This window comes from Juglans microcarpa x Juglans regia, chromosome 2D, assembly GCF_004785595.1.
Source record: "Juglans microcarpa x Juglans regia isolate MS1-56 chromosome 2D, Jm3101_v1.0, whole genome shotgun sequence".
NCBI classification, from domain to species: Eukaryota; Viridiplantae; Streptophyta; class Magnoliopsida; order Fagales; family Juglandaceae; genus Juglans; species Juglans microcarpa x Juglans regia.
In genome coordinates, this window is record NC_054596.1 from 9,244,701 (window position 1) to 9,263,963 (window position 19,263).

Below are 19,263 nucleotides of genomic sequence, written 5' to 3' on the forward strand. Positions count from 1 at the left end.
CAATCAGTTTTCTAGTTCCTAAATTGTAAATTCGAAAACCCTTTGAAACTGAACTATAACCCACAAATACACCCTTTTCAGCTTTCTCTTCTAGCTTGGTTCTTTTCTAGGATGGAATATGAACATAACATATACACCCAAACACCCTTAGGAAACTTGCAGAGGGTTTTATTTCACTCCAAGCTTCATAAGGAGTCTGTTTCTCCACAGCTTTAGTTGGTACTCTGTTCAGTAGAAGCACAACAGCATTTACTGCTTCACCCTAAAATTCCTTGGGTAGTTTCTTCTCATGCAACATGCTTCTAGCCATTTCCATTACAGTTCTATTTTTTCTCTTAGATACTCTATTCCGTTAAGTTGAGTATGCCACAGACAACTAATGTCCTATGCCTTCAAATTCACAAATTTTTTCAAATTCTCTTGAGTTATACTCACTGCCTTGATCACTTCTTATTATTTTAATCTTATAGCCTGACTGTTTTTCAACTAATAGTTTGAACTTCTTAAAGGTTCCAAAAACTTCAAATTTTTCTCAAAGGAAATAAACCCAAATCATTATAGTAAAATCATCTATGAAAAGAATGAAATACCTGCTGTGATTGTGAGTTGAAGTCCTCATTGGTCCACATACATCAGTATGGACTAGTTGTAGCTTTTCCTTGGCTCTCCAACTGCTCTCTGATGGAAATGGATGTTTATGTTGTTTTCCAATCATGCATCCTTCACAGACTTGTGTCTCCTTTTCTAAGAGAGGTAGGTCTATTATCATTTCCTTTTGATGCAATAATCTCAATGAATTAAGATTGTAATGGCCAAATCTTTGATGCCACAATCTGGTTTCATCCACAGTTGCCACCATAGCTTTAGGAAAATTCCATTGAATAGGAAAGTTCTTACTTCTCCTCATTTTTATTTCAGCTAGCTCCACCTTATTCTTCTCATCGTAAATTTTGCATAAGTTATTTTCAAAACTTAAGGAGTAACCATTTCCATCAGTTGGCCTACACTCAATAAGTTTTGATCAAGAGATGGAACTAACAACACATCTTTGACAAACTTAGTACCTTTCTTGGTCGAGATGGCCACTGTACATGTATATTTGCCTTTAGCTTCAACAAGGTCACCATTTCCCATCTTTACCTTTGTTTTGACAGAAGTATCCAAACTGGAAAAAATAGCTTCATCAGATGCCATATGATTGCTACATCCACTGTTTATAAACCAGAGTTTATCTTCTCGGGTGAGTGCTTGACATGCAAATAATAAGTGCTCATTTTCCTCATTTTCTTCTGAATAATTTGCTTGTTGATTGTTCTTATATCTGCAATCATTTTCCACGTGCCCAAATTTTTTACAATTCCAACATTGTGGCTTCTCGGCATGATAACAATTTTTTTCTAAGTGGTTTGTCTTCTTGCAGATACCATAGGGAGGAAATTCACCCATCTTACCTTTTATCTTGCTTTCTTTTTGAACATGATCAGAATTCTTGTAATCATTTTGAGACTTCTTTTTGCAATCTTTCACTTTTTTGTTTTTCAGATTCACTTTACATTGAAATGCATGCTCCAAGGAACCATCATTCCTTTTAGCCAATCTTTGTTCATGGGCTTGGAGAGATCCCATTAATTCAGTAACTATATGATCATACTTCTCGGGTAAGCTAATCAAAATTTTTTGAACCATCCTTTGATCAGTCACCTCTTCACCATGAGCACGCATTTCATTGAAAATTTCTATTAATCTAGAACAATGCTCTTTTATTTCTTCAGAGTCTTTCATTTTCAAAATTTCAAACTCTCTCCTTAAACCTTGAAGTTTGATGATTTTTACCTTAGCATTTTCTTGAAATTCTGACTATAGAATCTCTCATGCTCCCTTTGTAGTATTGGCCCTCATCAATCTTGGAAAGATTGATTCAGAGATTGCCTGTTGTAGGATGAACAAAGCTCTTGCATCTTTGGTGCTTTCTTGTTTGGTTTGAGTTGAATCCGAAACTCCCTCTGCTGGTATTGTGTAACACCCGTATTTTAGTGTATTTTTAATTGAATGGATATTTTAATTAATTTAAATATTGGTTTTTTTATCTTAAATTTTTCAAGTTTTCTCGTTGGTTTATTTTTATGATTTTTAAGTTATGTAATTTATTTTGATATACTTTATTAATATTAATTATTGTTTTGCATTTAAATTGCTCTTTAATTTAAATTAGTTTATTGTTAGATTTTATTATTTTATTTTACTTAATCACTGCGTTTAAGTTATTTTATTTAAATTTACTGCTTTGAAATAATTTTCGTTGAATTAATTTTATGACCCAAGTTGTGAGGACTGGACTTTTTTTTTTCTCACTTTTTTTTCCCTTTTTTTTTTTCCTTCTCTTTCTTTTTTCTCCTTATTTCTTATCTGTTTCTCTCCCAGCCCGCACGAGTCCCTCCCCCCTCCCCCGTTCATTTGCTTCGTTAGCCCCAAGCGTCGCCGTGCGCCGTCCGTGTCCACCACCACCCCTCCCAATCTCTTCCTCACCTGTCGGCGACCACCTCCCTGTGTTTTCAGCTCCTCCCACGCCACCATTAACCCCCATGCGCGGCCTCAAGCCACAGCATTCCTTGCGTCCTTGCGCCGCCTCCGGCCACCATCTCTTCACCACATCATCCTTGACCTCCCAGCAGCCTAAACCACTCATCCTTAGCTCCGATCCGTCACTGGGGAAGCTCCACCAACTACTTTACCGATTTGAGCATTTTGGCCTCCAAACACCTCCCACGCCGCCACCCACGGCCACCACTAGCTTCACCGACACCTCTAAGCTCTTCCCTTGTAATCTCAAGTCTTCGTTTGTCCCCATTCAAAAACTTGCATTTTGATACCCACGGCCACAGTGCATTTTGCACTGTTACGTTGATGTGCCGCCACTTCTAGCACCTCCATGATCTTTCAAAAATTATATTATAGCACCGTAAGTATTTTTTCAAAGAACTTTCGTGATCTAAATGTATTTTTTTGCACTAACTCATTTTTTATGTGAACTGGTTTGGTTGTATTGGACTGAGTCCGAGGAGTAAAGGGGTCGGTTGGATTGGTTGATGGAGTTGTTTGTGTGATTGATTTATGCTGGGATTTGTTGGCCGTTTCGAGTTTAAATATTAGTGTTTTAGAATTTGACGTTGGTTATGGTGGATATTAATGAATTTAGAAAGGGATGATATTTAGAGTTGAGAGAATTTTAAGTTTTTTTTTTAGGAATTAAAATAGATACTTCAGGTGTAATATGAGATTTATCTGTTCACAGGAGATTTATTTAAGTTACATGAATTTTTATAGGTGACGAATGACAATTGTTCAGTACTGTTGTGGAGAATTTCTAAATAAGCTAAGAGACCCAGGTAAGCGGGGTTCCTATACTAGATTTGCATAAAAAGAAATGAACTGAGGTTGGTTTGTAAAATTGTGCATGTTATTTTAAAAAGAAAATGTGAAAAACAAGCTCAGTATATGTTTTGCGTTCACTTATGAAATATGTATGAAAGATTAAAGAAATGTTTTTGACATGAAAAATGTATACATGGGCAATATTTGACATGTTTCTGAAATGTGCAAAAGAGCGAATATGAAAATTGAGATTTTTATACAAGTGATATGAAATATTTTGGAACTGTTATTGATCATCTGAAAATGATATGAATGTGTTCAGCACGTGGTTTGATATGATATAGATATGAAAACCTTTGGCATACTTATCTGTTTTGATTCTAATTCTGAATATGGTTATGATATGATGATATTGGTTCACGTGATATGGTTGGTACCAACATGATATGATATGATATGAGTGCACCCACTTTAGAAATAAAGTGGTCTTTTATGTGTTCTTTCCTGTGTGCACACTCGGGGTTCTGAGATTGAAAAATGAAAAGTTTCATAACATGATACTACCTGGTTTGGCCACCGGGGATAGCACAACCCTACCACGGGGGTTAAACATAGTATATGACATGATACGATACGATATGATATAATAAGATGAAGATGTGCAGTTATGTTATGCCAAAACGATTTTTGAATATGAAAATGGTTTGAGTATGAAAAGATTGAAAAGTCGCTCTGATTTTTCTGATAACACATTTTGAGATGTGCATATGAAAATGAAATGTTTTATTTCTACATACCAAACTTTCTAAAAATAGCTCATGTTTACATACTAGTATATGTTCTCTGCTTACTGAGTTGTGGATAACTCATCCCCTTATCTTCATATATTTTCAGATGACATTGATTACCCAGCTGAGGGTCAAGAATAGAAATTGGAGTTTGGCTAGATATGGATAGAAGGTCGAGTACCTAAGAGTATCATTGTTAGTAGAAGGATTTAACTTGAGTATTTGAAGTACTTTATGTTGTTTGGACCTATTGAGACCTAAAGATGTATCGTTTTATTTTGTTGAGATTATTAAGAGATTGTGGACCCCCCCTTTGGTTTATGTTATTCTATAATGATGACTTATGTAGTTTGTATTATGGTTATTTGGAAAATATGAGATTATGTACTATTTATGAAGTCCTTGGAGTTTTAAATGCCTGGAGAGACAGGTTTGTAAGTGACAGGTAGTAATTCTCCAACCCTTCCGGGTACGGGGCGTTACATATTGTCACTCATTTTTCCACAACATCCCATAGATCTTGAGATAGGAAAAAGGTCTTCATTTTAATGCTCCAATAATAGTGGTTTTTTCACCACTGAAAATAAGAACTGATGTTGTTGCTCCAAAGGTAGCCATTTTCGACCCTCAGATGAACCTGGTTAGCTCTGATGCCAATTGTTGGTTTTAAACAAAGAAGCAAGTAGAGAAAAATAGAGGAAATTCTTGAGAAACCTCAACCCAATTGTTCACAGATTGATTCAATGGTTCTACCTTTTCATTTCACTTTAATCACATACTTATACTATTACATTGAAACTCACAAATTCATTGATTGAAATACAACTTCCCAAAAACAGCTAACAATAGCAAACACTAATAATAGTAAACTAGAAAACTGAAGAGTTTCTGGAAAACATAAATTAACTTCAATAGTTATGAATATTTTCTGAAATTGGTCTATTGTTGGTTATGGGTATTCTCCAAAATTGGTCGACTTTTTCTTGTTTGGTTGTGGGTATTTTCCAAAGTTGGTCTATTGTGCAAGTCTAGAAATGCAGGCAAGGTTCTTTGTTAATTTGACTTTGGGTAGTCTCATGTACCTGTGTTTATTGGCTGATGATGAGTGGCTTTATGTTCCTTACATTGCATAGGAGTTTGCATGAGAGTAGAAAATGATGGCTCTAAAGACTTCGTTACTTCTTATTCCTTTGATTGTGATTTCCTCTGTGGTGGTAAATGAGCTCTCTTTGCATTTTAGATTCCTTACATTATGTGGTTATAACTTTTTAAATCACATTCTTCTCTTATTTTGGGTTTGGTTTATATCGCATGCATATTCCAAATTCCACCAACATGCCCAGTTGATCTTGATAAGGAATGCGGTGATTCGGGTGAATGGATTGACAACGAATTCTTTTCTGAGATTCCCAACATTAAGTATGAGGTAGGTAGACTTATAACCAGTTTGGCCATCCCATGTTCATCTGTTTCACCAAGAATGTAGAACTAGGAAACTTTTTTTATCTTAATGATCATCGCACCCTAAATCTTGGTTAAGTTTATGAGTCTCTTTGTAACTTCGTTAATCTTAAATTAACAATGCCTAAAATCTATTTGTTATGGAGGTTTACATACAATACTATTTTTTTACAAGTGCATACAATACTATTTTTTGAAGGAAAGTGGAGTCTTCATGATTGTGATTGCAGATGTACGTATATACCTTTTATTTTATCTTTTCAGGGCCTTTCTAGCAAGAACCCACTTGCATATAAATGGTACAATGCTGAATAAGAGATTATGGGGAAGGTTAGCTTTATTCCCAAATATCATCAAGTTTTGTTAAAGAGGCTAATGGTTCGGCCTTACAAAAGGTTTTTATGGTGACAGGATTGGCTGAGATTAGTGTTGCATTATGGCACACATTTTGTGGGGCTGGTAGTGACCCGTTTGGTGCACCTACAAATTAGTATTGGCCACGGGAAGATGGAACAAATTTAGTGGACATGGCCAAGAGAAGAAGCAATGAGTTCTTTTTTTGGATAGATACAAGCTTCCATAGCCCAAACTTCTCAATGGCAAGCTAGCAGAAGCTTTGGGTAAGAAGCTAAAGCCACAGCAGCTGCATTTGTCAGGAAATCATGGGGCTATCGAGATGCTCATCTGAGAGGAAGCAAAAACTATCAAAATGCTGCTGAGAATGAAGGATCCGATGAGAATGAGGATGCAAATGGTAATGATGGAAGCAAAGATTCATCTTCTGCTGATGAGCTCACAGAAGTCAAAAAAAGAAGAAGCAAAAGATGGAAAGGACCTCGATTTCCTCAGCCTTCTCCAACAGCTGCAAGAGCTAGTGGAGGTGGTAATGAAAATGATTTTGAAGTGAATACATAATCTATGGGTGCAACAGCTGAACTTGTAAGCGGTAGAGAAAGGCTTTCCTGGGGCAAAGGTGGCTTGCAGAGTCACACACGATATGGCAGTATGAGTGGTGGAAATGGAAAAATGCATGGAACAATCGCCTCTCAAAACTGGTTGATTATCTGCCTGACATAGAGAAAAATGATGATGAGGTAAAGTGTATTTGACCGTTTCTCATGGAGGTCGTTCGTGAGAACGAGTCTCTAGCTTCCTTAAGTTTAGGAGCTCTTGAAGTGGTCCACTCTGATTATTCATCATGTTCCTAGAACGTTGAAACTGCCCCATGATAATCTGAACACGTGGGACACGTAGCCACCAAAGCTTGATGGAAACTTCAGCTATAAATACTACGTTTGGTCTCCAAACTCATTCAATCAATCCCCTTCAATCTTACACCATCTAAATAGAGTGGGTAGAGTTTGGAAGTGTCAAATATCAGTGAGAGAGCGCAACGAAACCGTGAGGAACATCAATGGTTGGAGGTACTGTTTCTTTGTCATTAAACTTGTCGATTCTGTTTTAAAGCGTTTATTCCGCATTATAGAATCGTCATTAAGCTTTCATATGTTGGGTAATGTTCTTGGGACTCGGCCATGGTAAGGAATTGAGAATTCCATTTGTGGCTTCTCACAAACTATTGACCATACCGTAGAGTGATTTAGTTCACTTCTCTTTTATATTGGTTGAGGTCATGACATCATTTTTTTTTTCTGTCAAGGGGGTTACTGTATGTATTTTTTTATTTTTTTTTATTTATAGAATATTTCATTCTTTTCCTGATTTGAGAATATTTCATTCTTTTTTAAGTAATTAACGTAAATGTTGCTCCTCGTCGATCGTTTGACTACTAAGGCTGAGTCTTTACTTTAAGCTGCTCTCATACAGGAGGTCATGAGTTAGTTGTTATTTATATCCATACCTATGTATATATTTATATTTTTTAGGAATTAAACAAGTGGTAGTTTTTTTCCTGATCATGATCAGCAAGTGTTTATTTTTTTTGGCAGGTTTTGCGTGTCCTTAATTGGTTTTGATCACCATGCCTTTGCTCATTTTCGAGATGAGAGGAAAAGACAGCAAATTCATGTAAACACTACTACGTACGTATTATTTTAAACCTTACTTTATGTTGTTCTGATCCACATTTCAAATGGTAACCTTGCCTTGAAATCTGTGGAAGGAAGCACACCGTTGCAACACAACCCAGTTATCGGGTTGTATATATAACAGGGAGGCGCGCAGAGGGTTATATCTCGATTATAAGTTAATTACAGTGGAGACCTCCCTCAGTGGGCTCCTTATTTTCCACTAGCTACCAAAGGTTTGTTCTTATTTGTTACTTAGGCGTTGTTCAGAATCTGCCTTTGAAGAGCTTTCATTTTTATTTTTGTCATCAACTCAACGTTCCTAATTACTTAATTTTCATGATCAATCTTCCTCAAGTGTTTATGCATGTTGTTATGAGATGATGATGTACTTTTATTTAAAAGATTTTACTTAATTTTGATATTTTTTTTTTAGATAAATTGCTACTGTACTAGTCTACTTGTGCAAAGAGATTCTATTTTCTAGTAGGCCTTTTTAAATTTTTAATCCTCCAACTGATCGCTACGTGCAAAGGGCATACGCATATTTTGAATCCCTTAGGTCATTAGGTGGACGTGGCACCGAGTCAGCACGCCTACGAATGGACCTTACTTTTCTTTGCAGAACTTCTCATATTGACCAGCTATGCGCTAGGAAAAAAAAAAAATATATATATATATATATATATATATATATTGACACAAAATCTGTGTGAAACAGTAGAAGAAATATCAATTAAATTTATTGATGGCTAGTTTCTAGTTTAAGCCCGAACAGCAATTTATTTATTTTTAAACCCAAAGTGGCACTGGTAAAAGATCAGAAATACAAGAAGTAGGGATGTAAAAACCAAAGTTTAAATATATATATATATATAGAAAGTATAATGCATAAAGTAATATTAAAAAAAAAAAGAATAAGTAGCTGAAAAGTCAAAGCCCAAAATTCTTTTGTCGAGAGGCCGAAACCATGATCATGATGAACAGATACGATTTAATTTTGTCCATCAAATGAATCGAGAATCGAAGGTGCTTTTTGTGGAGAAATCTAGGCTAGAAGCTACCTTTGATTCACATTCAATAAATTAAACATGTATATATATATATATATATATATTTATGAAAATATAACTATACCATTATACTATATACCTTTGATGAGTTATATAATATAGTATAAAAGAAATATTTTTGTTTAAAATTTTTTAAAAATATTCAATCTGTTTTAATTAAGAACTTTTGTTTAATAGATAGTTTGTTTATAACCAACTTGTAAAATAACACAATTCCAAAGGAAAAAAAAAAAACAATTTCATTTTCCCTTCTTTTTTCCAAGCTGGTGCGCTACCAAGGCATTTCTCTTGCAATGCCATGCTTAATTATCCCGTATAGGGCTGTGCATCCGGATCCGGCTTTTTAAAACCGAACAGATATCCACCCGGATAAATCCGGTCAAAATCAGGGCAGATATCGAATTTGAGCCCAAATACCCGGATTTTAACTGAATCCGGATTTTTTTTTTTTTTTTGCATTTTTTTTAACACTTTTTAAATGTTTTTTTTTAAAAAACCTTTTTATCACTTTCTAAAAACAAAAAGCTTTTGGCACTTTTTAAAAGGATTTTTTTTTAAAGATATTTTTTAAACACTTTTAAAGCCTTTAAAAGAAAATCTTTTGAACACTTTTTAAAAGGCTTTTTTTAATAGGTCATTATGTTTATTATTTTTTATACGCATTTTATATATAATCAATATCTTTATAGGCATTTTAAACTTTTTATTGCCCATTCAAATTTTTATAAAAAAAAAACTATTAATAATAGATATCAACACTCCCAATACACTGCATATTACATTGTTGTTTACATCATAATGCTAACATCAACTTAACAAAGAACAAATTTGAAATGCCTCCCATAATTCAGAGCCATCATCCTGCAGATTTGGAGGTAAGAACACAATTTTGTATGAATTTAGATTGCAACTGAAGCTTCTAGGTAGAAGTGACTGTAGAAAAAGCTTGTTGGGTTGTCTGAAAGAACACATTTAAATTTATCTATGACTAGGGGAATGAGTACAAGATTATGCCCTCTTTCAATCAAAAGCATATATATATATATATATATCCAGTACCGTAAAACTAATGGAACTTTCAATAGTTTCTGAAGACGAAAGGTAGTATTTATTAGTGACTCAAATTCAATATGAAAACAATATACAACATTCTATTTAAATATCAAAACATTATGCTGGAACTTTATTTTGCTCTCACTTGTCCAAAGAGCAATTAAGAGCTGTAAATTGTGAAACAATCTGACAAAAAGGCATCCAAAGCAAGCACTTGTAATCACTTGACATGGTTTAAGATATTATAAGAAGTTTTTTCCAATGTCAGCTTATGAATACCCAAACAGAATACCTAACAAGTAGTGAGTATATAATATTACCATGCTATATGCTTTCCATCTTCGATAGTAGCATGTTTCATTGTCTGATCTTATCCTCGAGCACCATAGACAAGTCACTACAATATTAGCATGTTTCATTGTTTGAACATAACTCAGTGCAAGAAATTTATAGAAAAAATACCCATAGACATTTATTGAGAACCCAAATCTGGGCACACAAAATCCAAATATGGGCAAACTACATCTAGAACCCAAAAGATTATCGAGAACCCAGATCTGAGCACACAAAATCCAGATCTAGGCAAACTACATCTAAAACTCATATTTTTTAGAAAGCATATTGGGCGGTTCATCACATGGGTGTATGGAAAATAACAATTAGATATGGGAAACAGAGGAAATACCCACTAAATCTGAAGGCACAAACAAAACCTAGACAATAAATTAAAGGTCCAAGATAAAGAAATCAAATAAGATGAGAAAAATAAAGGGGAGAAGACAGAACCCGTGTACATCACCAAGAGCACAAGTGGAGAATCTTAACATGGAGCAGCAGCAAAGATGTTCGACCTCTGCAATGCCCATATATTTGGTTACTTGAGAAGTAGTACAAAGTGCTTGAACCTCTCTGTTTTGAGGAATTTCTCAAGGCACCATATGTAAGCTTCATCTTCTTGAAAGTGTATCCGTTGACTGAGAACCCTTGCAGTCGTGAACCCTTCCAAGCTTCATCTTTATGAGTTGGTCGTCGACGAATCTGGACATCGTGCCATGCTGGGTCTGTGCTGATGACTCTAAAGAGAGGGAGAGACGATCGAGACTGAAGAGAGGGAGAAAACGACTCAGCTTTTGCCTTAGGGTTTTGGCCAAAGAGAGCAAGGGAGTGAGCGAGGAAATCACAGGAGGCGGGGACCTAATGACCTAATGTAGTTTTTTTAAAATAGTGCGGTTACGGGTAACCGCATGACCAAACCGGATCTGTGTTCGGATCCGGGCAGTTATAATTTATTTTAATCGCCTAGTAACAATCCGGGCGGTTAAAATAAAACATTCTATTTAAATATCAAAACATTATTCCCGTAAAAGCTCATGATCTGGACCTAGTCCACTCGTATTTGCACCCGATCGACCAACAACGTAAATGATAAAGGGTCCATTATTAATATGCAATCAGTTAATTATTCAGGCAACATCGTAAACTTATCAAGTACAACGTATAACCTAGTTTGTTATTTTAGAGTACTCATGATGATCAATAACTAATTATTAATTACATATATAATTGTTTTAAAAATTGAACGTGTTACAATCAACACAGTTTTTATTGCTAATTTGATGAAATTCTTCTTGTGTTAACATATGATGATGCATGTCTCTGAAATAACTATAATTTATGTGTGAGCCGCATGCATGTTCGTGTTACTGTGGTAATCGATGTACGTATGATCTGTGCACTAGCTCAACCAATTAATATTATAGCATTAATCTTCCTCAATCTTGATGGATTTGCTTGAATCAACCAATTATATTCGTCCATATATATTTTCCTTTAAAAGAATGTGTTATTAACATATATATATGCATTTTTCCCCTTCAAAATTTCAATCGAAGTTATACTAGCCCCCAAACAAGATTATGAGTGTGTGTGTATATATATTACCACTTTGACACCTACGACAAAGCTAAGTGAAATATTTGGTCATACCGAAATCTTTAATGATATAAAATGATCCAGCTTAATTAACGGCTTAATGATCACATTAATCTTCAATATTGAGCTAGTCCTATATATATCAACTAACATCACCAACTTGCTAAGCTGGTACTCGTATTTACCGTTATATCATCCTAAATCGTGGTTTGACTAAACTTCGGTGATTCTTCTTTTAATGACACCTTGGGTGTAAAACAAAAAATAAAAATAAAAGGAAAAATTGAAAAATTGGTTGAACCGGTTCGTACTAGTCCTAAACCAATTCAATACCGATATTTTTCATATTTTGAAAACCAGTTGAACCAAACTGGATTGGTATATATATATTTTTTAATTATATATATATTATATTATATGCTAATTTGTTAATTAATATTACATGAAATTTTAATCTTATTATTCAAGTCTATTAATCTTATAATACAAAACTCAGATAATATTTTATATAAGTTAGACACTACTTATATTATATTAATATAATTAGACACTAATTATACTATTTTAATCTTATTACTCAGGTCTTTTAAACTCACTAATAAGTTAGATACTACTTATACTATTTTAATCTTATTATTTAAATCTATTAACCTCACTAATAAGTTAGACACAACTTATACTATACTAGTAAAATCAGAGTCTCAGACACTAATGAGTTAATAATTGTTAATAATAAATATTAAATTCTAGCAATTAAGTTTAGCATTGAAAAAAATTATAATATTAAACTTATGTAATATCACATGTGTAAGTGGTAAACTGAAAAGACTAGATTGAAATAAAAAATTCGAAACTTCCAGTTTCAGTGGTAAACTGAAAAGACTGGACTAAAATCGAAAATTTGAAAATTTGAAATTTCCAGTTCCATTTCCAATTTCAGTGAAAAGACAGAACGTTTGGTTCTAAAATTTATCCAAAACTGGATCGAACCGGACCAGTAACACTAGGATGGAAATTTGTGTTTACTGGTCATGTTCGTGTCGTATAAAATCATAGACATTCGACTATGTTGGTCAATCCAAACTCGACCTATTTAAATAATGGATCGTGTCGTGTCATCCGCTATGACCCGTTTAATAATTAATTATAAATATGTCAACATCATGATACGACTTATTAATGACAACCATATCATATATATATATATATATATATATAAATGGGTTGAGGTAACATGCATAATCGATTTGACCTGATTAACATAATTTCACATAAAATTTAAAATCTATATTTATTAGTAGTCATAATATCTTAAAAAATAATAAGATTATCTATTAACAAAAAATATCAATATTTTTCAAATTTTAACCTATAATAAAACTAATATTACAAACCCTACAATAATAAATATGAGAATATATCTAGAATTACAATCTTAATAATAAAAATGTAAGCATATTAAGAAATATCAATATAACAATCCAGCAATAATAAATTTTAATTTGAAATAAAATCTAAATAGGTTATTGCAAGTTGATTTCAGGTTAAGCGGGCTAAACAGTTTATAATCGTGTCTTAACGAGTCAACTCGTTTTGACTCGAATCCATTTATATCAAACTCAAATTCGCTAATTTTGTATCATGTTGTGTTAATTTCAGTAATCGTATCACATATTACAATCACTAGGTTACACCCTAACATTGAATAAATTAATCAATTTATTTAACATTTTTCGTTTTCTTTGCAATATACGTTAATTTTTCATATCTATGGAAAAATAAGTAAGCATAGGTCTGCCATCTCATCATATATAACCAGCCATTAGGCCCATTCAGGTTTGTTTTTCTTTTTCGAATCATCTAAACTCCTGCCATTATGAATTAAAATTATAAGTTCTTTGGAAAAGAGCATGCACACATAAACGTTCCAAAATATTTTCTTGTACTTAACCTCCCTGTTTTGACCATATGTTCGAACTTCGAATATCGGGATCTACTTATGCTAAAGGGAAAAAAGAAATTAAAATATGTACGCGGTCTACATATCAATTAGGTTTAGTACTTAACGTCAAAGATTCTTCTCTCAACTATTTTTTCTCTCTCGTCATCTTCCTGAGGGCGACTGGCGGTAAAACGTGACAAGGTGAAGGTAAAAAGTCCTTCTGCTTCGCAGGGAGGAGGGAGGAGTATCTGCTGGCTACAGCGGGCAGAGGGAGGATAATGGAGGGGCTAGAGAAGATCTGGGAGAGACTTAATTTGAGTGAGGAGGAAAGCTTGCCAATCGAGTTTCAAGCTAGTGATAGTGATGAAGCAAGAAGGAAGGGGGAGAGGAGCCTAATCGGGAAGGTGTTTGCAGAGAGGAGAATCGGAAAGGAAATCATCAAGGCAACGATGAAAAAAATCTGGAAGGTGAGTCTTCCGATGGCCTTCCAAGACCTTGGTCCAAATTGTTTTGTTATTTCTTTTGCAAATGTGAGGGACAAGAGTAAAGGTTGTCCATGGCTGTTCGATAATTTCTTGCTAGTTCTAAAACCTTATGTTGGAAATGCTCAGATCCATTCTATTGATTTTTTCCATGAATGCTTTTGGGTTCAAATATTTAATCTACCTCTGGATTGCATGAATCGGAAGATGGGGGAGATGGTGGGGGATACTTTTGGGAAGGTGAGGGAAGTTGAGGTTTAGGAGGAAGATGTTGCTTGGGGTAGCTTCTTGCGGGTGAAGGTGGAGTTAGATGTGAGTAAGAGCTTAGCTAGAAGGCGAACCATTAATGTGAATGGTGACAATATGTGGATCCCTTTCCAGTATGAGAAACTACCTAAGATTTGTTTGCAATGTGGTTGTATTGTGCACGGGGAGGAGGGTTGTATACAGAAGGGGGGGTGTAGCTCAATATGGGCTTTGGCTGAGAGCTAAGTTTGCGGGAAGAAGGAGAAAAGTAGAGAGAAATGAGGATGGTGTTTCCCAATCTGATTTGGGAGGGGATTGTGAAGGAACCTATATTGAGGGGCCTGAGGTAAGGGAGGGGGAGGTGAGGAGTGGCAGAGAGGGGATGAGTGGTTTGAAGAGGGAGGTTTCACAAGAGGAAAGTCAGGGAGAGATGAAGGGGACTGGTGGAGGAGGTCTAGTGGGTCCTAGCTTGGTGCCAATAATCAATAGCAGTGAGTCACAAAATTCTGAGGGTGGTGTGGATGCTATATTGGTACAAGACTTAGGGGTTGAAGGTTTAGAGGGAGATAAGAGGGTTTTGATGAAAGGGAAGGTTGGGAGTTGGAAAAGGAGAGCTCGGGAGAAAAGTTTAGGGAGTGAAGGTTCTTTGTCTTCCTTACTTGCAAAAAGAAATGAATGTGAGGGGATTGTTTCGGGGGTCGGGGGAGGTACAAAGAAAAAAAATGAGGAAAGAGTGTGAGGAGGTTGTGGTTGTTTCTTCAAGTTTGGTGGAGGCTGCTAGTCAGCTCCACCATGCATTATGAGTTGGTTAAGTTGGAACTGCCGAGAGCTGAGCAACCCTCAGACAGTTTAGGAGAAGTTATGATCAAAGTAGGTAGGGTGGAAGGTTTGAAGCGAAGATTAGGCATGGAGGGGTGTTTTGTTGTTGAACCTGTTGGGAAAAGGGGAGGTCTAGCTCTGTTTTGGGATAGGGATGTGGATCTGGAAATTTTAAACTATTCTCAATGGCACATAAATAGTTTGATTAAGAAAGATGGAGGAAGGGGGAAGTGGTTTTTTACTGGGTTCTATGGTCATCCTGAAGCCTCAAAGAGGAAGTCATCTTGGGAGTTGCTATCTTCATTGAAGCCTAGGAGTGGGGAGGCATGGTGTGTGGCTGGAGATTTTAATGAAATATTACTCCAAGGGGAGAAAGAAGGGGGGAGACAGCATAAGGAGAGGCTGATGGAGCAATTCAGAGCAGTGTTAGAGGAAAATGGTTTGACAGACTTGGGATATGTGGGATGCCCATTTGCTTGGAGTAATAGACACAATGACTCAACCTTTACAAAAGAAAGACTTGATAGATTTGTTGCAAATCTGAGCTGGAGAGATATGTTTAAAAAAGTGAAGGTGGAGGGGCTCACTGCTAGGAGCTCTGACCATAGACCTGTCATGTTATCTTCTGTGGATGTTCCCTGTAGCTTCGGGAAGGGAATTAGAAATTTCAAATTTGAATGTAGCTGGGTTAAAGATGATGAGTGTGGAGAAGTAGTGAAGGGTGGTTGGGTAGACAAAAGGTATAGTAGTGATCCTTGGCTGAAGGTTCAGAATCTGTTACTTTCTTGTAGTGGAATGTTGAGAAAGTGGGCAAGAAAGAAAGTTGGTAATAGAGGGAAAGAGATAGAGAAGATGACTGGGAGGATTAAAAAACTGCAAGACATAGAGGGTCCTGAAAAGGTTGAGGAAATAAAAGAATTACAAAAGGAGGTTGGGGTGCTTTTAGTGCAGGAAGATGTAAAGTGGCGACAGAGGACTAAAAAGAATTGGTATAGGCTTGGTGATAAAAAACACCAAGTTTTTCCATGCATGTGCTTCACATAGGAGGAGGAGAAACCAGATTAAGGCAGTTTTGAACACTCAAAACAGGCTATGGGAGGAGCAAGAGGGTATTGCTGGGGCTTTCTATGGGTATTACTCAAAAGTTTTTAAGTCTGCAGCACCTTCAAGAGCAACCATTGATTCTTGCTTGGACCACATGGAACCTAGAGTCACAGCTGAAATGAATGAGGTTTTGCAAAGAGAGTTCACAAAAGAAGAAGTAGAAGTTGCTTTACTTCAAATAGGCCCTCTAAAATCCCCAGGGCCAGATGGCTATGGGGCATGCTTTTACCAAACTTATTGGAATATAGTGGGGGAAGATGTGTGTGCTGCTGCTCTCAGCTTTCTGGGTGGTGGAGGTATGTTAAAAAATGTCAATCATACTCATGTTGCTTTGATCCCAAAAGTAAAAGAGCCAAAAAGAGTTGGAGACTTTAGGTCTATTAGTCTTTGTAACGTGGTGTATAAAATTGTTGCGAAGACTCTTGCAAATAGACTAAAAGTGGTCCTCAATGCTGTTATTTCAAAGAACCAGAGTGCCTTCATCCCAGGGAGACTCATTTCAGATAATATAATAGCAGCTTATGAAATTCTACATTCTATGAAAGTAAGGCAGAAGGGGAGAAGGGGGAGTATGGCTTTAAAACTTGACATTTCTAAAGCATACAATATAGTAGAATGGGATTATTTGAAGGCTGTTATGGTTAAGATGGGGTTTGGGGGCAGATGGGTGGAGTTAATTACGCAATGTGTAACCTCTGGGTCAACTGCCATTTTGGTGAATGGGAAACTAGGAGCTACTATATGTCCAACAAGGGGGCTGAGGCAGGGTGACCCTTTGTCTCCCTACCTTTTTCTCATCTGTGGTGAAGGCCTGAGTTGCTTATTAAATCAGGCTGAGGCTAGAGGGGACCTGAATGGGGTTTCTGTTACTAGAGGGGGCTTAAAGATTACACATTTGCTCTTTGCAGATGATTGTATCATTTATAGGCAAGCGAATTGGCAGGAATGGGGGAGGATCAAGAAGGTGCTTGAGGTTTATGAGCAAGCATCAGGGCAAAGCCTGAATAGACAGAAAACTTCTCTGTTCTTCAGCTCTAATACTCAAAGAGATGTGAGGAGTAGTATTGCAAGGGATGTGGGTGTTGGGGTGCAGAATAATTGTGAGAAGTATTTGGGGTTACCAGTTATGGTGGGAATGTCTCAATACAACACCTTTAGAGGGATAAAAGATAGAGTGTGGAATAAAATTAGCAATTGGAAAAACTAGTTTTTATCTTCCTCGGGTAAAGAAATTCTCTTGAAGGCAGTGATACAAGCAGTTCCCACTTACCATATGAATGTGTTTAAACTCCCAAAAAGGCTGTGTAAAGAAATTGCAGCTTTAATGGCTAGATTCTGGTGGGGTTTTAAACAAAATGACAGGAAGATACAATGGAAGAGTTGGGCAAAGTTGGGGGCTGCAAAATCAGCAGGTGGTTTGGGGTTTAGAGAACTCGAGAGTTTCAACCAAGCCTTACTTGCAAAGCAGTGCTGGAGAGTGCTTACTATGCCCAATTCAGTAGCAGCAAAGGTTTTGAAGGAAAAATATTTCGAGCACTCTGATTTTTTAAAGGCAAAGCTGGGTTGTGGACCCTCAAAAATTTGGAGGAGTTTATGGGGTTCCCTTGAGCTACTGAAAGAGGGGTTGGTGTGGAGGATAGGGAATGGTGAGCAAGTGAGGATTTGGGGTGATAAGTGGATATCTAAGCCATCTTTGTTTGGCATACAATCTCCTATGAAGAACCTAAGAGAGGATGCAAGGGTTAATGAGTTGATTGAGTGTGGTAGGTGGAATCAGAAGCTAGTAAGGGATACTCTGATGGAAGAGGAAGCGGATGTGGTGTGTGGGCTTCCTATAAGCTATGCAAATTCTCTTGACAGAAGGATCTGGGCCTATACAAAAGATGGGTGTTTTAGTGTGAAAAGTGCATACCTTCTAGAGATGGATTGAAAAATGAGGGGGGAAGGGGGTCCATCTGGTTTGAATGTGGGAAAGGATGGCTGGAAAAGTCTGTGGAAATTGAATACCCCTGAAATTGTGAAGATTTTATGTGGAAGGCTGTAAGTAATAGTTTACCTACAAGACAAAATCTAGCTACAATGGGTGTGGTGGATAATCCATTATGTCCTGTGTGTGTTTTGGAAGTTGAGATAGTCTACCATGTTCTCTGGAGTTGTAGTGCAGCAGCAGATGTGTGGGCTGATAAATCTAGTCCTGTTCAGAAGTGGCCTCGAGTGGGGGGAGATTTTCTGGGGCTGTGGCAAGCTATGGTAGAGAAGTTACAAGCTGAGGTGTTGGACCTTGTTGCTACTGTAATGAGGAATATTTGGCTAAGGAGAAACATCTATGTTTTTGAAGGAATGTTTAAAGCTCCTACTGAGTTGTTCTTACAAGCTCAAGAAAACCTGGTAGAGTACAAAGAAGAGCAGGTGGTTAGGTGCAATGACAGAAATGCAAGACAACTGAATCGAAGAGAAGCTAGATGGAAAAGGCCTAGTGAGGGGTTTGTTAAAGTAAATTGGGATGCAGCTTTGGATTCTGAGAAGAAAAGAATGCGACTGGGAGTAGTGGTGAGAGATGAGGAGGGCGAAGTGCTGTTATCCCTTTGTAAGCTAATGGAAGGTCTGAGTAATAGTGCTACTGCTAAGTTGTATGCCTTATGGGAAGCTCTAAAGGTGTGTGCTGAGTTGAATTGGACTAAAGCTATCTTCGAAGGGGATGCGTTGTCTGTGATCAAGTCTGTTAATAGCTCGAGTTGCTGCTGGGAATGGCATGGACAGCTAGTGGAAGACATCAAGTTGATCCTTTATAATAGTCAGAACTGGTATATACAACATACTTATAGAGAATGTAATCATGTAGCTCACACACTTGCTAGGATAGCTTTTACTTTTACAGAGGAGAAAGTCTGGATTGAGGAGGGGCCTTCGGGCATCTATTCTTTTGTACTGATGGACAAAGTTTGTAGTCAAGATTCAAGGTAA

At 36.5% G+C, this 19,263-nt stretch overlaps 1 protein-coding gene across 1 annotated transcript; it reads left to right on the forward strand.

The window, feature by feature from the left end:
- The first annotated feature begins 18,378 nt into the window (after nt 1-18,378).
- On the forward strand, nt 18,379-19,263 carry LOC121249222. Its single transcript, XM_041147941.1, has one exon. It carries the CDS (start codon nt 18,379-18,381, stop codon nt 19,261-19,263), a length of 885 nt encoding a protein of 294 aa, XP_041003875.1.